This window comes from Euphorbia lathyris, chromosome 9 (assembly GCF_963576675.1).
Source record: "Euphorbia lathyris chromosome 9, ddEupLath1.1, whole genome shotgun sequence".
Lineage (NCBI taxonomy): Eukaryota > Viridiplantae > Streptophyta > Magnoliopsida > Malpighiales > Euphorbiaceae > Euphorbia > Euphorbia lathyris.
In genome coordinates this window covers 58538376-58552800 of record NC_088918.1, presented here as the reverse complement: position 1 = coordinate 58552800, position 14425 = coordinate 58538376, and the positions used below count along the sequence as shown (strand labels likewise).

Here is a 14425-nt window from a genome sequence, read left to right as displayed (position 1 = left end):
GCAGGCAAGATGATCCTGATACAGAGGAAAGACTGGGTGCTGAGCAACCTCTGAAGAAGAAGAAGTCTTCAGAGCTGACCCCAATTGATGCTATCCCCACTGACATCATTGTTCCTGGTGATTCACACTTCACACAGTGTCAAGGAACTGAAGCTGAGCATCAAGAAGATGATGTGGAACTGGATGATCACTTCATCACTCAGGTAGAAGAAGAATTAGATAACTCAGATCAGGATGATGAGGAAGAAGAAGAAAGCGGTCAGGATGACGCTGAGGAGACAGCTAGTGAAGAAGAAGCTGCTGACCCAACTAATACTGAGTTGGGTGCAGATAAAGAACAAGACCAAGTTAATCAGCTTAATGCTGATCAAGAAGAGACTTCTCCTTCTCACTCACGAGAGTCTATCCAAGCTGACACTCCTCCTCGCAGAAGAAGATTAGTAAAGGCAACTCAGAAAACGGTCATTGACCTCCCTATTCAAAAGCCGACTAAAGATCCTTCTTCTCTTAAGTTTAAGTTTTTCTGTAAGCAAACACCGTCTTCTCAACAAGCTTCTCTTGAAAAGCAAGCCTCTGTTTCTTCACCAAAGGAATAAGCCGACTTGAATGCTTCCACAAACTCAACAAGCCAGATCGAGCAAGTTCTCGTTAATGCTGTTGCTCCAAGCACTGTGCTGACTCAGAACATTCCTGCTCCAGTCAGCACTGACAGCATTAGGATGACTATTTCACCGACCATCACTACTGCCGATCAATCCTCTCTTCCAGAAAATCAAGTACAGTTTGAAAACACACTTCCAGTCACTAACCCTATCATAACTCTGACTCCTCCACAAACTGGTCATACTGAAGAAACTAGGCAACATGATGATGAATCCCTCAACTATCTGCATGCCACCGAGTCTGGTAGAAAACTCATCAACTCGGTGCAGTCATTAATTAAGGACATTCATCAATCTGCTCAACCTACTGCTGGGTCTAGTAACAATGCATCAACTTAGCTGTCCCAGGTCACTCAACTCTTAAATGAGGTTAAAGGACTGAAGGATCTGCTAAGTGATATGATTTCAATTCAATCACATCAGCCCAAGCAGGACTCAATAACCAAGCTGGCTGAGCTCCAGCTGACAACTGTTCAACATCTTAACACTTTTCAAGGCCAATTCCAGACCCTGTCAGCTACGAATACTCAGTATGCCACTTCTGATGAAGTTAAGATGCTTTTTTCCCAGCTTCACACTGAGCAAATCAAGACCAACAATCAGCTGGCCTCCTACTTTCAATGCTCGGTGGAGCAAATAAGCGAAGCAGTTCGTCTGCTGAACTTAAATAAACAAGAGATGTACACTGACCAGATGAAGCAGAATGAGATTCTGGTCACTACCCAAAGGACCTTCACACATGTGCGTCATAATAATATCTAGCGCCAATACTATGACTCAGCACTGCTCAAGACTTTTCATCAAGTCTTTGCTGCGCTGTCAGATACAATTACCTGGGTAGGTAAGTCTCAAGCCTACATACTGAGCCTGCTCAGCGCTGCTGAAATCGGCATACCAAAAGAGGTCTTGAATGAAGGCGTTATTATCTTTGACGGCATTAATGAAAGTGCCGACAAACTTAAGGAGCTGTCCGCCGTGCTAACCGCCGCTGTCTTAACCAACTCTTTTAGAATTCCTGCTCCTCCCGATGCTGACAAAACGGGGGAGAAAGAACAAGCTAGAACTCAGCACGAGGCTCCTAGAAGCAGTCAGTCTAGGCAAAAGAAAAAGAAGTAGAAATAGGCTAGCTCGGTTTTTGTTTAAATTAGTCTGTAGTCTATATGTTCTTTTTATGCTCATCCTTTTGTATGTATGCTGACTACTTCACTTTAATACAATACTTGCATCCTTATCCTAACTTGAGTTATTTCATATGATGCCGAGTATTATGTTATCATGTATCTTCAACTAAATCAACTGTGTTTACCATCTATAATACTTGTTGATTGTATCCCATGCTAATCAAATGTTTGACATTGTCCTGTATGCTTACAAAACATTGTCTCATAAAAACCATTGAACAAAATATTTACTCAGCGCTCTCTGAATGATAAACCTTCTGCTTAAAACTGAGTAAAATAGAATATGTTCCATGAGCTGACCTATATCTGAAAACTGACCTCAGACCTACTCGATTAAACCTTAGAATGTTTAGAGTTAAAAACTAAGTCAGTAGCTCAACCCTGACGGGGGAGTTTGCTAAGCAATAATAGGTCAACTATCATGGGGGAGCTCAACACTGAGTTCCTCGCTGTATAGTTTTGCCAACATCAAAATGGGGGAGTTTGTTGAAACACCTTTCCACATGATTTTGATTTGACAAAATTATCTAAGTAAAATTAAATATATTCTAAACACACTAAGTTTAAATGCTTTGATTTATTTAACTAATGTGTTTGTTCAATGTTGAGTTAAAATTGTTTATAAGACATCAAGAATAAAAAGCTTAAGGCCCATACGGAAATCAAGGCCCAAGTCAAACAGATCAAGACAACTCGGCCCGTGTGTGCAAAATGTTGTCGTTATGATCAAACGCAACTCAGCAAGAGAAGGATCTAGAAGACCTTCGTTGAACAACTTCGGAGTGAAGCCGCTGAGTTGAATCGACAAAGAGTACAAGACAGCAGCTGAGCAAGAACAACTTCCAGACAAAGTGTTTCCACTTTGGGTAAAGTTCAGAAGACACAGAACGCTGTCTAGTTGACCTTACCGTAAATGGAGAGACATTCTGCCGAGCTGACTAAAAGCTGCTCAACAATGACCGAGGACAGAAGATACTCAAATCTGATTGGCCGAGAGCTCTGAGCAAAACTGAGTGACAACGACAGGAAGCCGTTTCCCTCCAACGGTTATTTCGAAATTCGAAATGACCGATGTCTCAGATGTCTCTATAAATAGAGCCCTTCAGTTGCTTCATTCAACACAGAACATTATCAAGCCATTACGCTGACCAAAATTCTACTCAAGTTCTGTGAAGAAAAGCAAAGCAAATACTTACACCAAATTCTATATCATTTGTGTAAAAGTCTAGAGTGATTATACAATCATCTAAAGTGTCTTAGCAATTGTTGTTTAGGACAAATCTTTATCATTTCTAGAGATTAGAAAGGAGGGGCTGAGTACTCGGTTATAGTACTCAGCGAGAGATTAGGAGTGAGTAGAGGTATAGAGGAAGGTACTCTTGTTATACTCAGCTTCTAAGTTGTAAAAGGTTTGATGCTTTACCGTTAAAGAGCTCAGTAGAGAATTCGAAATCTCGGAACGTGTTCCGGGGACAGGACGTAGGCTTGGAGGCCAAACCTGGATAAATCTGCTGAGTAACATCTTTCTAACCTTAAACTCCTTCATATATATATTGCTTGCTTAAACAAAACTGACCAAGTAAAGAGGTCACGCTGAGTTGTGTGCATTGAGTATCTGAGTTCAGGAATAGACTCAAGTGATATCTCCTGACTCAAAGAAAGAAGCTGACTTAGTCACCAGTGGACTAAGCTAGTGTCTTATTGACTCAGCGCGATGTGTAATCCTTTTCAAATAAAAAGAAGTCAGCCTTAACGTAGTTAAATTTTAAATAGTTCCTATCCCCCCCTTTGGAACTAACTTGTTACGTTATAAGGGACCAACACCTAATAGGTCTATAATATTAAAATTTTGAATTTTGGACAAGTCTAACACGTAATGGGATATATTTAATTTTTTTTATTAGTTCAATGCTAGTTTCTAAAAAAATTATAACATTTTTTTATTTTTAGTTTTAAAATTTTAAAATTTAATTTAGAAATTAAGTTGTTTGAGGCTCAAAAATAAAAAAAATTAATTTTTTTTAATGAAAAAAACATAATAAAAATGAGTTCAAAAGTATTATGAAAATAAATTAATTAATTAATAATAGTAACACAGTTTTATAATTATTTGCGGGCCGTCTTACTTTGATTTAATCTGTCAATAGTGCGGCTCCTAATCATATTATTCAAGCTTGTAGATTGCCGGAGCCTGTTCTTAATGATCTTGATAAGATCAATCGACGGTTCCTTTGGGGGGACTCGGCGGGGGGGAAGAAGATGCACCTTGTTCCTTGGAAGGAGGTTTGCCAGCCCAAGATCATGGGAGGCCTTGGGATTAGACAAGCCAAAGATAATAACAAAGTTTTATTAATGAAGCTGTTGTGGAGAATGTGGCAACTCCCCGCCGTCTAGTAATATTCGTAATTGGAAGAACGGTGATGTGGTGGATTCTGAGGGGGATTGGATTTGGTCGAAATTTGAATCCTTTTTGAGCCTGGATACTCTCCTAAGGATTAGAGGGGTAAAGATAAGTAACAGGGAGGAAGATAGGGATAGTCATTGTTGGGCTTTGTCAAACAATGGGGCGTATTCCTGCAAGTCTGCATTTGAGGCTTTCAACCTGAATGGTTCGGGTCCTCACTCTGAAGTTTGGAAAATCATTTGGGCTTTAAAAATTCCTTACCGTATTAAGAGCTTTCTGTGGCTTAGTGTTAAGGACAGGCTGCTCACTAACTCGGATAGAAATAGACGGCATCTGGTGGACTCAGGTGCTTGCAGCAGATGCAGAGGGCATATGGAAACTATTTGCCATGCTCTTAGGAACTGTGCTAGGAGTAAAGAGGTGTGGAGAAAAGTTCTCCCTCACAACCTGCTCCCCACTTTCTTAGCTCGCTCTGATCATGACTGGTTTATAGATGGAGTTAGTGGGAAGTTGTTGGGTAACCTTGAGCATGGTGATATTTTCTTTGCTGTTGTTTGTCACCAGATTTGGAAGTGGAGGAATGAAGAAATCTTTGGGAAGAAAATTGTTTCTATTCCTAACTTAATTGAGTTCTTCGCAGAAAAAATGGTCAATATTACTGATAGCTTCAAAGGTGATTCTCTTGCAAGGTCTACCCAGAAGAAGGCAGTTCACCTCCTTGGTTGGTGCAGGCCTAGGGAAGGAGTGGTGAAATTAAATACAGATGGTTCTTGTCTGAAGGATGGTAAGATTGCTGATACAGATTGAAAGCGATAAAAGAAGGTTTTAATCGTAAACCAACAAAGAGGTTCTTCTCTAGCTAAACTAGAAGGAGTGAAACCCAATAAACAAGGTATAAACTTAGGTTCTCAAAGAGAATGATTTTGATTGATTAAAAGTTGTTTCATCCTTACGAAATGGGGGTTTAAATACATCCCCCTAATGATAACAAAAGACAAGGACTACCCCTACTAGGGTTACAATAAGGTTATCAACAAAAGGGTAAAATAGGTGATACGCCCCGACAATCAGTACAAAGGTACAGGTACGGAGTGTCAGGGTTGTTGGTGAATTCCTTCGGGAGGAAGTAAACCTGGAGATTCGCCCAGGAGTAGCTTGAGGATCCTCCCCTGGTCAGATCTTGATACGCCTTCTTGTGTACTCCTAGATCCGCCCCGCTCGTATGTCCTTGGGATCCGCCCCCCTAGGTACACCCTCCGTGGATGTGATGTCTGAGGATCCGCCAAGACGCGCATGATCAGTGATCCCAGTTGGGATGTCCGCATCAATTGCTACAGGAGGTGTTCTGAGGGATGATGGGGGTGCCTGGGTGTCTGGATTTACTCAGAATCTTGGTTTAGGTTCAGCCTTTTTGGCTGAACTTTAGGGGATCTTTTCTGGTCTTAAACTCGCCTTAAGTCTGAGTTTGAAAAATTTGATTGTTGAATCAGACAACCTTGAGGCTATCGAAATGATTTCCAGAAAAAATGCTATTTGTTTAAATAGCCATAACCTTATCAAAGGAATTAGAAGGTTTTGCTCTTCCTTTGATTTCATTAATTTCAGCCATATATTCAGAGAGCAGAACCGGGTTGCGGATCGTTTAGCGACTGCTGGGCATGAAAGCATGATAGGTGTCACTACCCTTTCTTATCCTCCTGATTATCTTCATTCTCTTCTTAGGGAAGATGTGGTGGGGATTAGCTTCCCTAGCCTAATTCCAGGCAAGGTTTTTTAGTTTTTTTGTTTTTCCTTTTTGTTTTTCCTTTTCCTACCAAAAAAAATTAAAAAATAAAATTTAAATAAATAAATACTCTCTAAAAATAAATTGAGATTGTGGAGAATTAATAATAGTTCCGGCGTCTGGAAGGACCCGGTCTCCGGCTCATGTCTCCGCCCCCGTGCACACATATACAACAGACATATTAAAAAAATTTGAGCCAGCGCAAGGCCGGTACTCTCTCTCTATATAAATCCTAGGCCTACGCAGTCTTAGACACTAGATCCAGTACCGGTCCTATATAAAATAATTCTTGCACTTGCATATTTCATCCACTCTTACCTATAAAAATGAATATATTGCAAGTAGCGATTATATTATTCAATTGGACTTTAAAAATAAAAAATTAAAACCAAAATCATTATTTTTAAAATTTAAAACCGGTTAACCAAAGTTTAGTTTTGTTTCCTGTTAACCTAATCTAATCTAATGGTTCAATCACACTAGTCAACCCACAACAAAAATGCCAGCTTCCAGCCTCATGTTTTCTTTCTTTTTTTTCATTATCTAGTAACATCGAGTTCAACAATTCATGTATTAAATAATCATTTGACTTTTTTTCCTCCCAATCTAAAAAAGAAAAAAAAAAACCTTTAAGGAAATCAGAAAAGGGGACTAGTAGAGCCCAAAAAGGGCAAGAGAAGGCCCAAAGAGCAGAAGTCAACGGGGGTCATGGTCCTCCAACAAGCCCATGGAGCGGACGACCCAAGCAGAGCCGGCCACCACAACAGCGGCAAAGATAGGAGGCACTATCAGATCAATTTTGGATCTTACAAACAGATGAGTCGGCAAGCATACAATCTCTCCTGGTAACTCTAACGGAACTCTAAAGGTTCCCTGTTTTTGGCAGCCTCGTGAAAACGAAGAAGACGGAGATATCGCCGATACGAAAGCCATCTCCGGTGAGAAGGAAGCTACGGCTACAATCACTGTCAGAAGTGAAGTCCATGCGGTGGCATAGAGGAGGAGCGGCCACCGCGTTGTGAAGCGATCGATTTGGGAAGTAAAGAAAGTTGAGAGAGACATGAATGATTGTGATTTGAGAAAGGAGAGTTGAAGAAGATGTATTTTTATATAAATGGAAAGAAGAGAGTAAGGAGACCTAATCTCAACCACTTTATTTAGTTGGGGAATATTTGGTGTTTTAGTTTAGTTTCATCAAGAAACAAGAATATGAAGAAGATGCAAAGACACAAATGACGAGTTCGGTTTGACTCTCCATTTTTTGTACACGTGTCAAACTTATCTTACACTAACTTATTTTTGTAGGATAAATTGCATTAACGAAGATTGGAATCATAAAAAAAAAACAATTTTTTTTTTTAATAAGATCAATAATTTTTTGAACTCGTTTTGCTGTTTGCGGTTTGCTGTTATAGTATATTATTTATTTTTAGAAAAAAACTGTTTTTACAAACAAAAACATGATTTCTGTTTTCATAAAAAGCTTTTCAAATGTAATACGCAAACAGAAGTCACTAACTAAACACCTAAAACTATTCGCTCTTAATGTATTAAGCCAATTAAAAAGGTTTTTTTATCTTGGCCCTGTTTGGTAAAGAGCGTTTTGGGATAAAAAGAGCGGTTTTGACCAATTTTAGAGGTTTGACCACTGAAACCGCTGATTGGAGTGTTTGGTGGAGAGAGGTTTGAGAGAGAGTTTTGGGATGAAAACGCTAATTTAAAAAAAAAAGCTCTTAAAATGAGTTTTTTTAATTAACGTTTTGGAATATTAAAATTAATGGACTTCTTTAACCCTAATAAATAGACTCCCTCTTCTCCTGCGCCAAAATTAATGCCCTAATTCGTCTTTTTGTACAAACCGCTATTATCAATCAGTTAATTTTTATCAAATAGGTCTACACAAACAGCTAGTCAAATCAGCTAATGTAATCAGCTAACAGCTAATTCCCAAACAGGACCCTTATGATATCATATAGAATCCATTATTTTCATTTTCGCTATTCAATTACTTTTCCAATAAAAAATACATCCGAAATTGTAAGAATAATTTTATTACAATAAAATGAAATTTAATAATCTTTTTAAAACTAACACTATTTTAAATTTACCATATTTTGTATAAAGAAAACATCATGACACACTCCTAATCATTTTGCTTTATAATCTTTTATTAACCATATTTACCAAACTAGTTATCAGATAATTTATTCGATTTGGTTAAAAGAGTGTTACTCATTTTAACAATATTCGAAATTAAATTTTTTATAATTTAAAATAAGATTTTTATAGTTTTTCTATAACCGCATTATAGATATATTATACAAATATTTTGAACTATTAAAAATATAAATTTCGAATATAGAAGGAATAACGTTAACTAAGCTTTAGATTCAAAGCAAACTTTTCTGGTCCTCGAAACTTAACCCGGCCAAAAATAAAAATTCAGGAACTTTATCTGTTGAAATGAAAAACCAAAAACTCAATCCCCCAAAACCAGAATCATCAGTATGCTTTTCTATCGTCAAAAAACTAAGCGATAGATTGGAATTTACATTACATGATGCACTTGGACATTGCAATTCTTGTGGCAATTGAATGGAACAATCTGCCAAATCTTTTAGGCCAAGTTTTACGAAAAAGATGTGGTAAAATTGAAGTACAGAGGCGATAGTGGCAAATTGTATCACGTATGAAGAATAAATATAACAAGATATGCCCAACACATATGCCTGGTTGTATTCAACTTGGAGAGGTGAAGGCTTTCTCTACCTGCAGGGACAAGAACAAAAATGCAGCTACTGAAACACAGAGAGCTGCAATCATAATCAACACCATTGCATGCAGCGAGATGTAAGCATTCACAAAGAACACGACTGCAATTGAAGCGCTTTGCCAGACCTTCAGTTGTGCGAATGCTGCTTCCTGTTGAAAAAGCCAACCCCAAATTAACATTTACTAGATGATACCAACAGGAAGTCAAAAGGATTGGGTTGCTACCATATCATTTTTGAAGAGCATCCCAAGCAAAGCATTCAGCTGTGTGTTGCATACTCCATCACCAATACCCAACATGGATGCCATTAGAAGTGGGCATATCACGCCGAGTATTCCACTGGTTACACTGCAAGATGGAAGGTTAGATAACGCTTCAAAACATTGAGGCGAAACTCAGGTTCAAGAAATTTGAGCTGGAACCTGGAATTTAGTAGAATCCAGAGAAACACAATTGCATGAAGAAGAGCTCCCCCAGATACTATCCAAGTAATTGACCGAAGACCAGATGTCAATCGACCAGCAGTGAGCGAACACTGATACAACCATAATAAGTTCAGAGTTCAGACTAAACATTATCATCAATCAATCATAGCACGTTGAAAATGGAACTCAAAATATACAGAGGACTCTGCACTTCTTCAAGCATAGAACATTGGAACATATGCTATATTTAGATTCTGCACACGTAATTACTACTAGCAAAAACTTTATTTTCAGTCCCTAAAGTCGGTCCATACTCAAAAAGATATCTTTCTGTGTTTAGGATACAGGCTTTGTAACCATAAAAGCTGCAGGATAATTAGGTAACAAGTGTCTCAAACCATTTTGTAATTATCATGCGATGGAATAAAAAAGATGGATGGAACAATGCATATTAACTAATGCATATTGATTTTACAAAACAATGTTTTCCGGTATTTTGATACTTACTATGGCATCAAAAGCACCATACACTGCCATTGCTCCACCGACACCAGACACACCAAGTGCTGGAGTTACAATATTCTTGGTGAATGCAGCCCTGAAACGGAAGGAATTTTCAGTTTCAAGCAGAAAAACACAATGTAGGGGAAATTAAAAGAACTCTGCTGTCAAAGAAGTCAGATTTCATGAAGCTGTGAACATATTAAAATGCATAATTACCATACAAATGCTTGTTGTAATCCTGAATATGCAATCAGAGGGATAATCAATAACATCCGAATGTCAAGCAGAGGACTGATAACCAACTTCGACAATAATTTTAGGGAAGAACATAAACTGACAGAAGAACTTTCCTGTTCTCCCTCTCCTTTGGTGTCTCTTTTACTCAAGAAGCACATTAGCATAATACCTAAGGTCACAATGCCAAGAAACACAATGAACAACAACGTTGTGCCACTGGTCTGTCCTTCCTGTGGCAATGTAAAAGAAAAATATGCACTAGAAATTTAGGCAACCATATCACATCACACTGGCAGTAAATAGAATGTAAAGGGACTTATTTTCTGACTCATACCAGCTAACAAAAGTTTCTCCAAGTCTTGTCATTTTTCTTTTTTCTTGTAACGGATAAGGTGCAAAAATACATCTACCTTTTGTGTGGATATCTTAGGCCTCCAATTGTATCATTTATGGTGTTAGGGGTGAAATGGCTCATGGTGAGCAACGATAGAGATAGGGCAGTAATCGAGCCGAGCCGAGCCGAGCTTTGGCTTGTTCAAGCTCAGCTCGCTATAAAATTAACGAGCTCGAGTCCGAGCCGAGCTTGCTATAAAATTAACGAGCCGAGCCCGAGCCGAGCTTTGTCTTGCTCAACGAGCTTGAGCCGAGCTTCGAGCTTGTTTCGAGCCCAAAATCCTCTTTTGGACTTGGTTCATTAAGAAAATTATCTAACCATGAATTGTTTGTGAGTAAATTGTTAATTATATTTTCGAAGTTTGTTCGCAAATAACTCTTTGATTGTGTACATAAACAAGTTCACAAGCAAAGTTCGTGAATAAATAAACAAGATGCTTACAAATAGTTCGTCTATTACTCATTTATTATGTTTGTGAACGAACTCATCTAATAGCAAATGAAATAATATTAAGTTTAGATACTTGTGAACTAACACAAAACTATATAGTTTTCTACAAAACTAAAATTTGTTCATAAATGTTTCGAGCCTGCTCGCGAGCTTTCGAGCCGAGCTTTGGCCTGCTCAAGCTTGGCTCGTTTACGAACCGAGCCAGCAAATCGTGTTCACGAGCAGTTCATTTACAAATCGAGCCGAGTCAAGCCGAGCTTTTATCGAGCCGATCACCGAGCTGCTCATGAGTGGCTCTGTTCATTTACAGCCCTAGATAGAGGTATTTTTGTATCTTATTCCTTCTTTTAATTATGTCAAAACCAAGAGATTACTTTATTGATTCTGTGTCTGGCTAGTTCTATTAGAGTCTTGGAATCAGGTTTATTTGGTTTGTGGCAGATATTATAACAAAACTATTCTTGGACCTTAACTATTAGCTTAAGCTTTTAGTTCAATGGTTCTGTAACATGGTATCAGACCCTCTTGGACCAAAACGGATGAGGATTCGAATCCTGGCAACCTCATTTATTAATGAATTTAAACACATGGTGGGATGGGCCTGTGTTGTGCACGCTTCAAGCCCAAAGGGCATTTGGGTGAGGGAGTGTGTCAGAGATTATAATAAAACTATTCTTAGACCTTAACCATCAGTTTGAGTTTTTAGTTTAATTGGTTCCATGACAGTTTGGATAGGCTTTTGTAGCTTATTGGGAGAGAGAGAAATAGCGAGATGCAAAAATCAACAACCAAATCCATATGTGGGTGTAAGATGGAAGTTACATTTCACCAAGTAAATATGTCGATGATAAATTCAGGAGAATAGAATACTCAAATTAACAATTGGCAATAGATCATGGAGCAGTGCATACCTTTCCATCTCTCAGAATAGCAAGCGAGATGAGATTCCCCACAAACTGAATAATCCCACAAAAGCAACAACATAAGATCTCAAGAACAACATTTCCTTAAGTAAAAAACCTACGATAGATCATATGTGAGAATTTGCGTGTAATGCATATGTTTTACATGTAAAGTTCGTGAGCATTGTTCTATTCTTATGAAATAATTACTATCACTACGACAAATTTCTTCTCACTCAACAGAAAAGCAACACGGTTTGGGCACACAAAAGAATAAAGCACCTGATGACTGGCAAACGTTCCCCAAAATTCTCCATTAAAGTGACCAATAACAGTTCCTTCATGTAAATGGTGATCTTTTGCATGACTGCGTGCAGTCGAAGTGAGATATGTACCCTGATGGATCATAATAATGTTTTAGGTGCACAAACTATTGTATTAAATAGAAGAAGAATTGTGTAAACCACAAGCCGAATTTGCACCTGTCCAACCCATATTATCGAAGCAGCAAACCCAAGGTACAGAGAAGCTGGCACCATTGTATACCTAGACAAGAAGAGATTACGTTAAAATAATTCAACAATAAACTAAATTAGTCACTTCCATTAAGCAAATTTGCCTTATAGTGCATGAATTTCAGCGTGTTCAACTTAAGCCATATAATGTTGAACAGTTTTAAAAGGCAAATGCAAATAGAAGAACACCTGGTTATAGTTATGAATTGGATGATTACCAGGAGGGATACAAATTTGCAGCAATGAACAACCAATAACCAGTAGTTCCAAGAACCAAAGCATTCTTTGGTCCCAAAAACCTAACCACCAATGATGCAATTAAAGAGAAAAATGTGAAAGAAAGGTACAATATCCCTAGTGAAATTGTACCCAAATCCTGCTCCTGGAAACACAAACCAAATTCACAAGTGAAAAAACCAATCGAAACAAATTCAATTTCAATCTCGAAGTAAAATAAGAAAAACGAATTCCAATAAATCGACCTTGCAATTCAATACACTGAAATAACAAAGCGACTCACAGTATTGACAGTAGTCTCCAGATTTTGAGCTGCTCCATAGGCAGTGAAAACGAGCAAAAAAGAAGCACTGAGTATATGAATATCTTTGGTATAATTCTTCGTTTTATGAGACAACAAATTATCAACAACCAAGGGGGCCTCTTCGTCGACAGAGATCATTCTGGCTTTCTCGAATTCTCAATTCAATCAATTTGAATTTACAGAGTCGGTCTAGCTCATAGGTTCATTTACAAACCATTCGACCACTCTATATACCAAGAGAGTGACAAGATTCCAAGAGAATAGGGTCAAAATAGAGATGAAGGAGCGCCGGCTGGAATCTCGAAAGCTAGAAGACAACATGAAAGAGTTTCTTTCTGGGGGGAATATACAATCAACAGAAGCAAAAATTACTGCGAGTGTTTGGTTGCTGAGAAAATGTAAGAAAAGGGAAAAGACCCCACAGATAATATTATTATACAGCGGTTTTTGGCAGGAATCAAACGATGGATGAAAGGAGTGCTTGGGTTATACCCAAGAATGAATCTGGCGAGGAATCGGACGGTGGAAAACGACAGAGATAATGCAGTTCTGTTTTTAAAGATTCCAATCATTTATTTTTATTTTTATTTTTATTTTTGTTTCTTTAAGAAAATGACAATTACGAACAAAAACGAGCGGAGGAAATGTCCAAAAGAGACAAACATCTCTCTCATATTCAAAACATTGGTTGCTTAATTAGACCTTTCATTTAGTTCAAAGGTCATCATCTAACATAGAGGAAGATAATGTGATTCTTAATTATATGGACTGCTTTTTACTTTGGATAAGACATAGAGGGAAAGCCACGGAGGTTCAGGAACGATTGGACAGGACGTTCGGTTCTGATAGTTGGAATTGTCAATTCCCTCAAGATTTTTGTTATAATACTGTAGCGCCTACTTCAGATCATTCGCCTATAATTCTTCAGACGGACAGGCAAGCTTTATCTTATTCGGCAAGAAGGTTTATGTTTGAGAATAAGTGGTTTAAAGAAAGTGGATTCTGGAAGGAGGTGAAATGTATGTGAAACAAATATCTGTTGCTTCCTTTAACTGATCGAATTAACTGTTTGGCTGATCTACTTTCTAAGTGGAGCAAAAATGTATCAGCTGATTTTAGAAATGAAGTAAGTTTGTGTAATCAGAATCTTGAGCATGTTAGAGACTCGTCGGCGGCTTCGGCAGCAGTCGATTACGAGATGGAAAAGGACAGATTGATTAATATTTTGCGGAAGGAGGAGATTCATTAGAAACAAAGAGCCAAGGCTCATTGGCTTCAGGAAGGTGACAGTAACACAAAGTTTTTTCATGCTTTAGCAAGTGGTAGGCGTAAGAGAAATAGGGTGAAGAGATTGCTAAATGCGAATGGGGAGTGGGTAATGGACAATGATGAGATGTCTCGGATTGCTTTTGACTACTTTACATCCTTATTCTCAAATAGCAATGGTAATATTCAAAAAATGGTTCCTCTAATCTCTAAAAAGGTAACTGATGATGATAATGTGAGACTCCTTACTTGCCTATCCAATGACGAGTTCAAAGAACCTCTTTTTCAAATGCACCCGGTCCGGATGGTTTTAACCCAAGCTTTTATCAACAATTTTGGCCCATTATAGGTGATGACATTTTCAAAGCAGGGGTCCAATGGTTTAATC

At 38.2% G+C, this 14425-nt stretch overlaps 2 protein-coding genes across 2 annotated transcripts; both read right to left on the bottom strand.

The window, feature by feature from the left end:
- Positions 1-5234: 5234 nt before the first annotated feature.
- LOC136206436 (uncharacterized) lies at positions 5235-7218 on the bottom strand. Its single transcript, XM_065997491.1, has one exon. It carries the CDS (start codon positions 7090-7092, stop codon positions 6727-6729), a length of 366 nt encoding a protein of 121 aa, XP_065853563.1. The 5' UTR covers positions 7093-7218; the 3' UTR covers positions 5235-6726.
- A 1270-nt stretch (positions 7219-8488) lies between these two features.
- Positions 8489-13313, bottom strand: LOC136206787 (UNC93-like protein 3). Its single transcript, XM_065997961.1, has 10 exons — positions 12751-13313; positions 12449-12612; positions 12198-12261; positions 11998-12111; positions 11725-11769; positions 9949-10199; positions 9736-9826; positions 9226-9338; positions 9028-9151; positions 8489-8952 (listed from the first exon to the last, which is right to left on the bottom strand). Exons 1-10 carry the CDS (start codon positions 12907-12909, stop codon positions 8770-8772), a joined length of 1308 nt encoding a protein of 435 aa, XP_065854033.1. The 5' UTR covers positions 12910-13313; the 3' UTR covers positions 8489-8769.
- Between the last annotated feature and the right edge of the window lie 1112 nt (positions 13314-14425).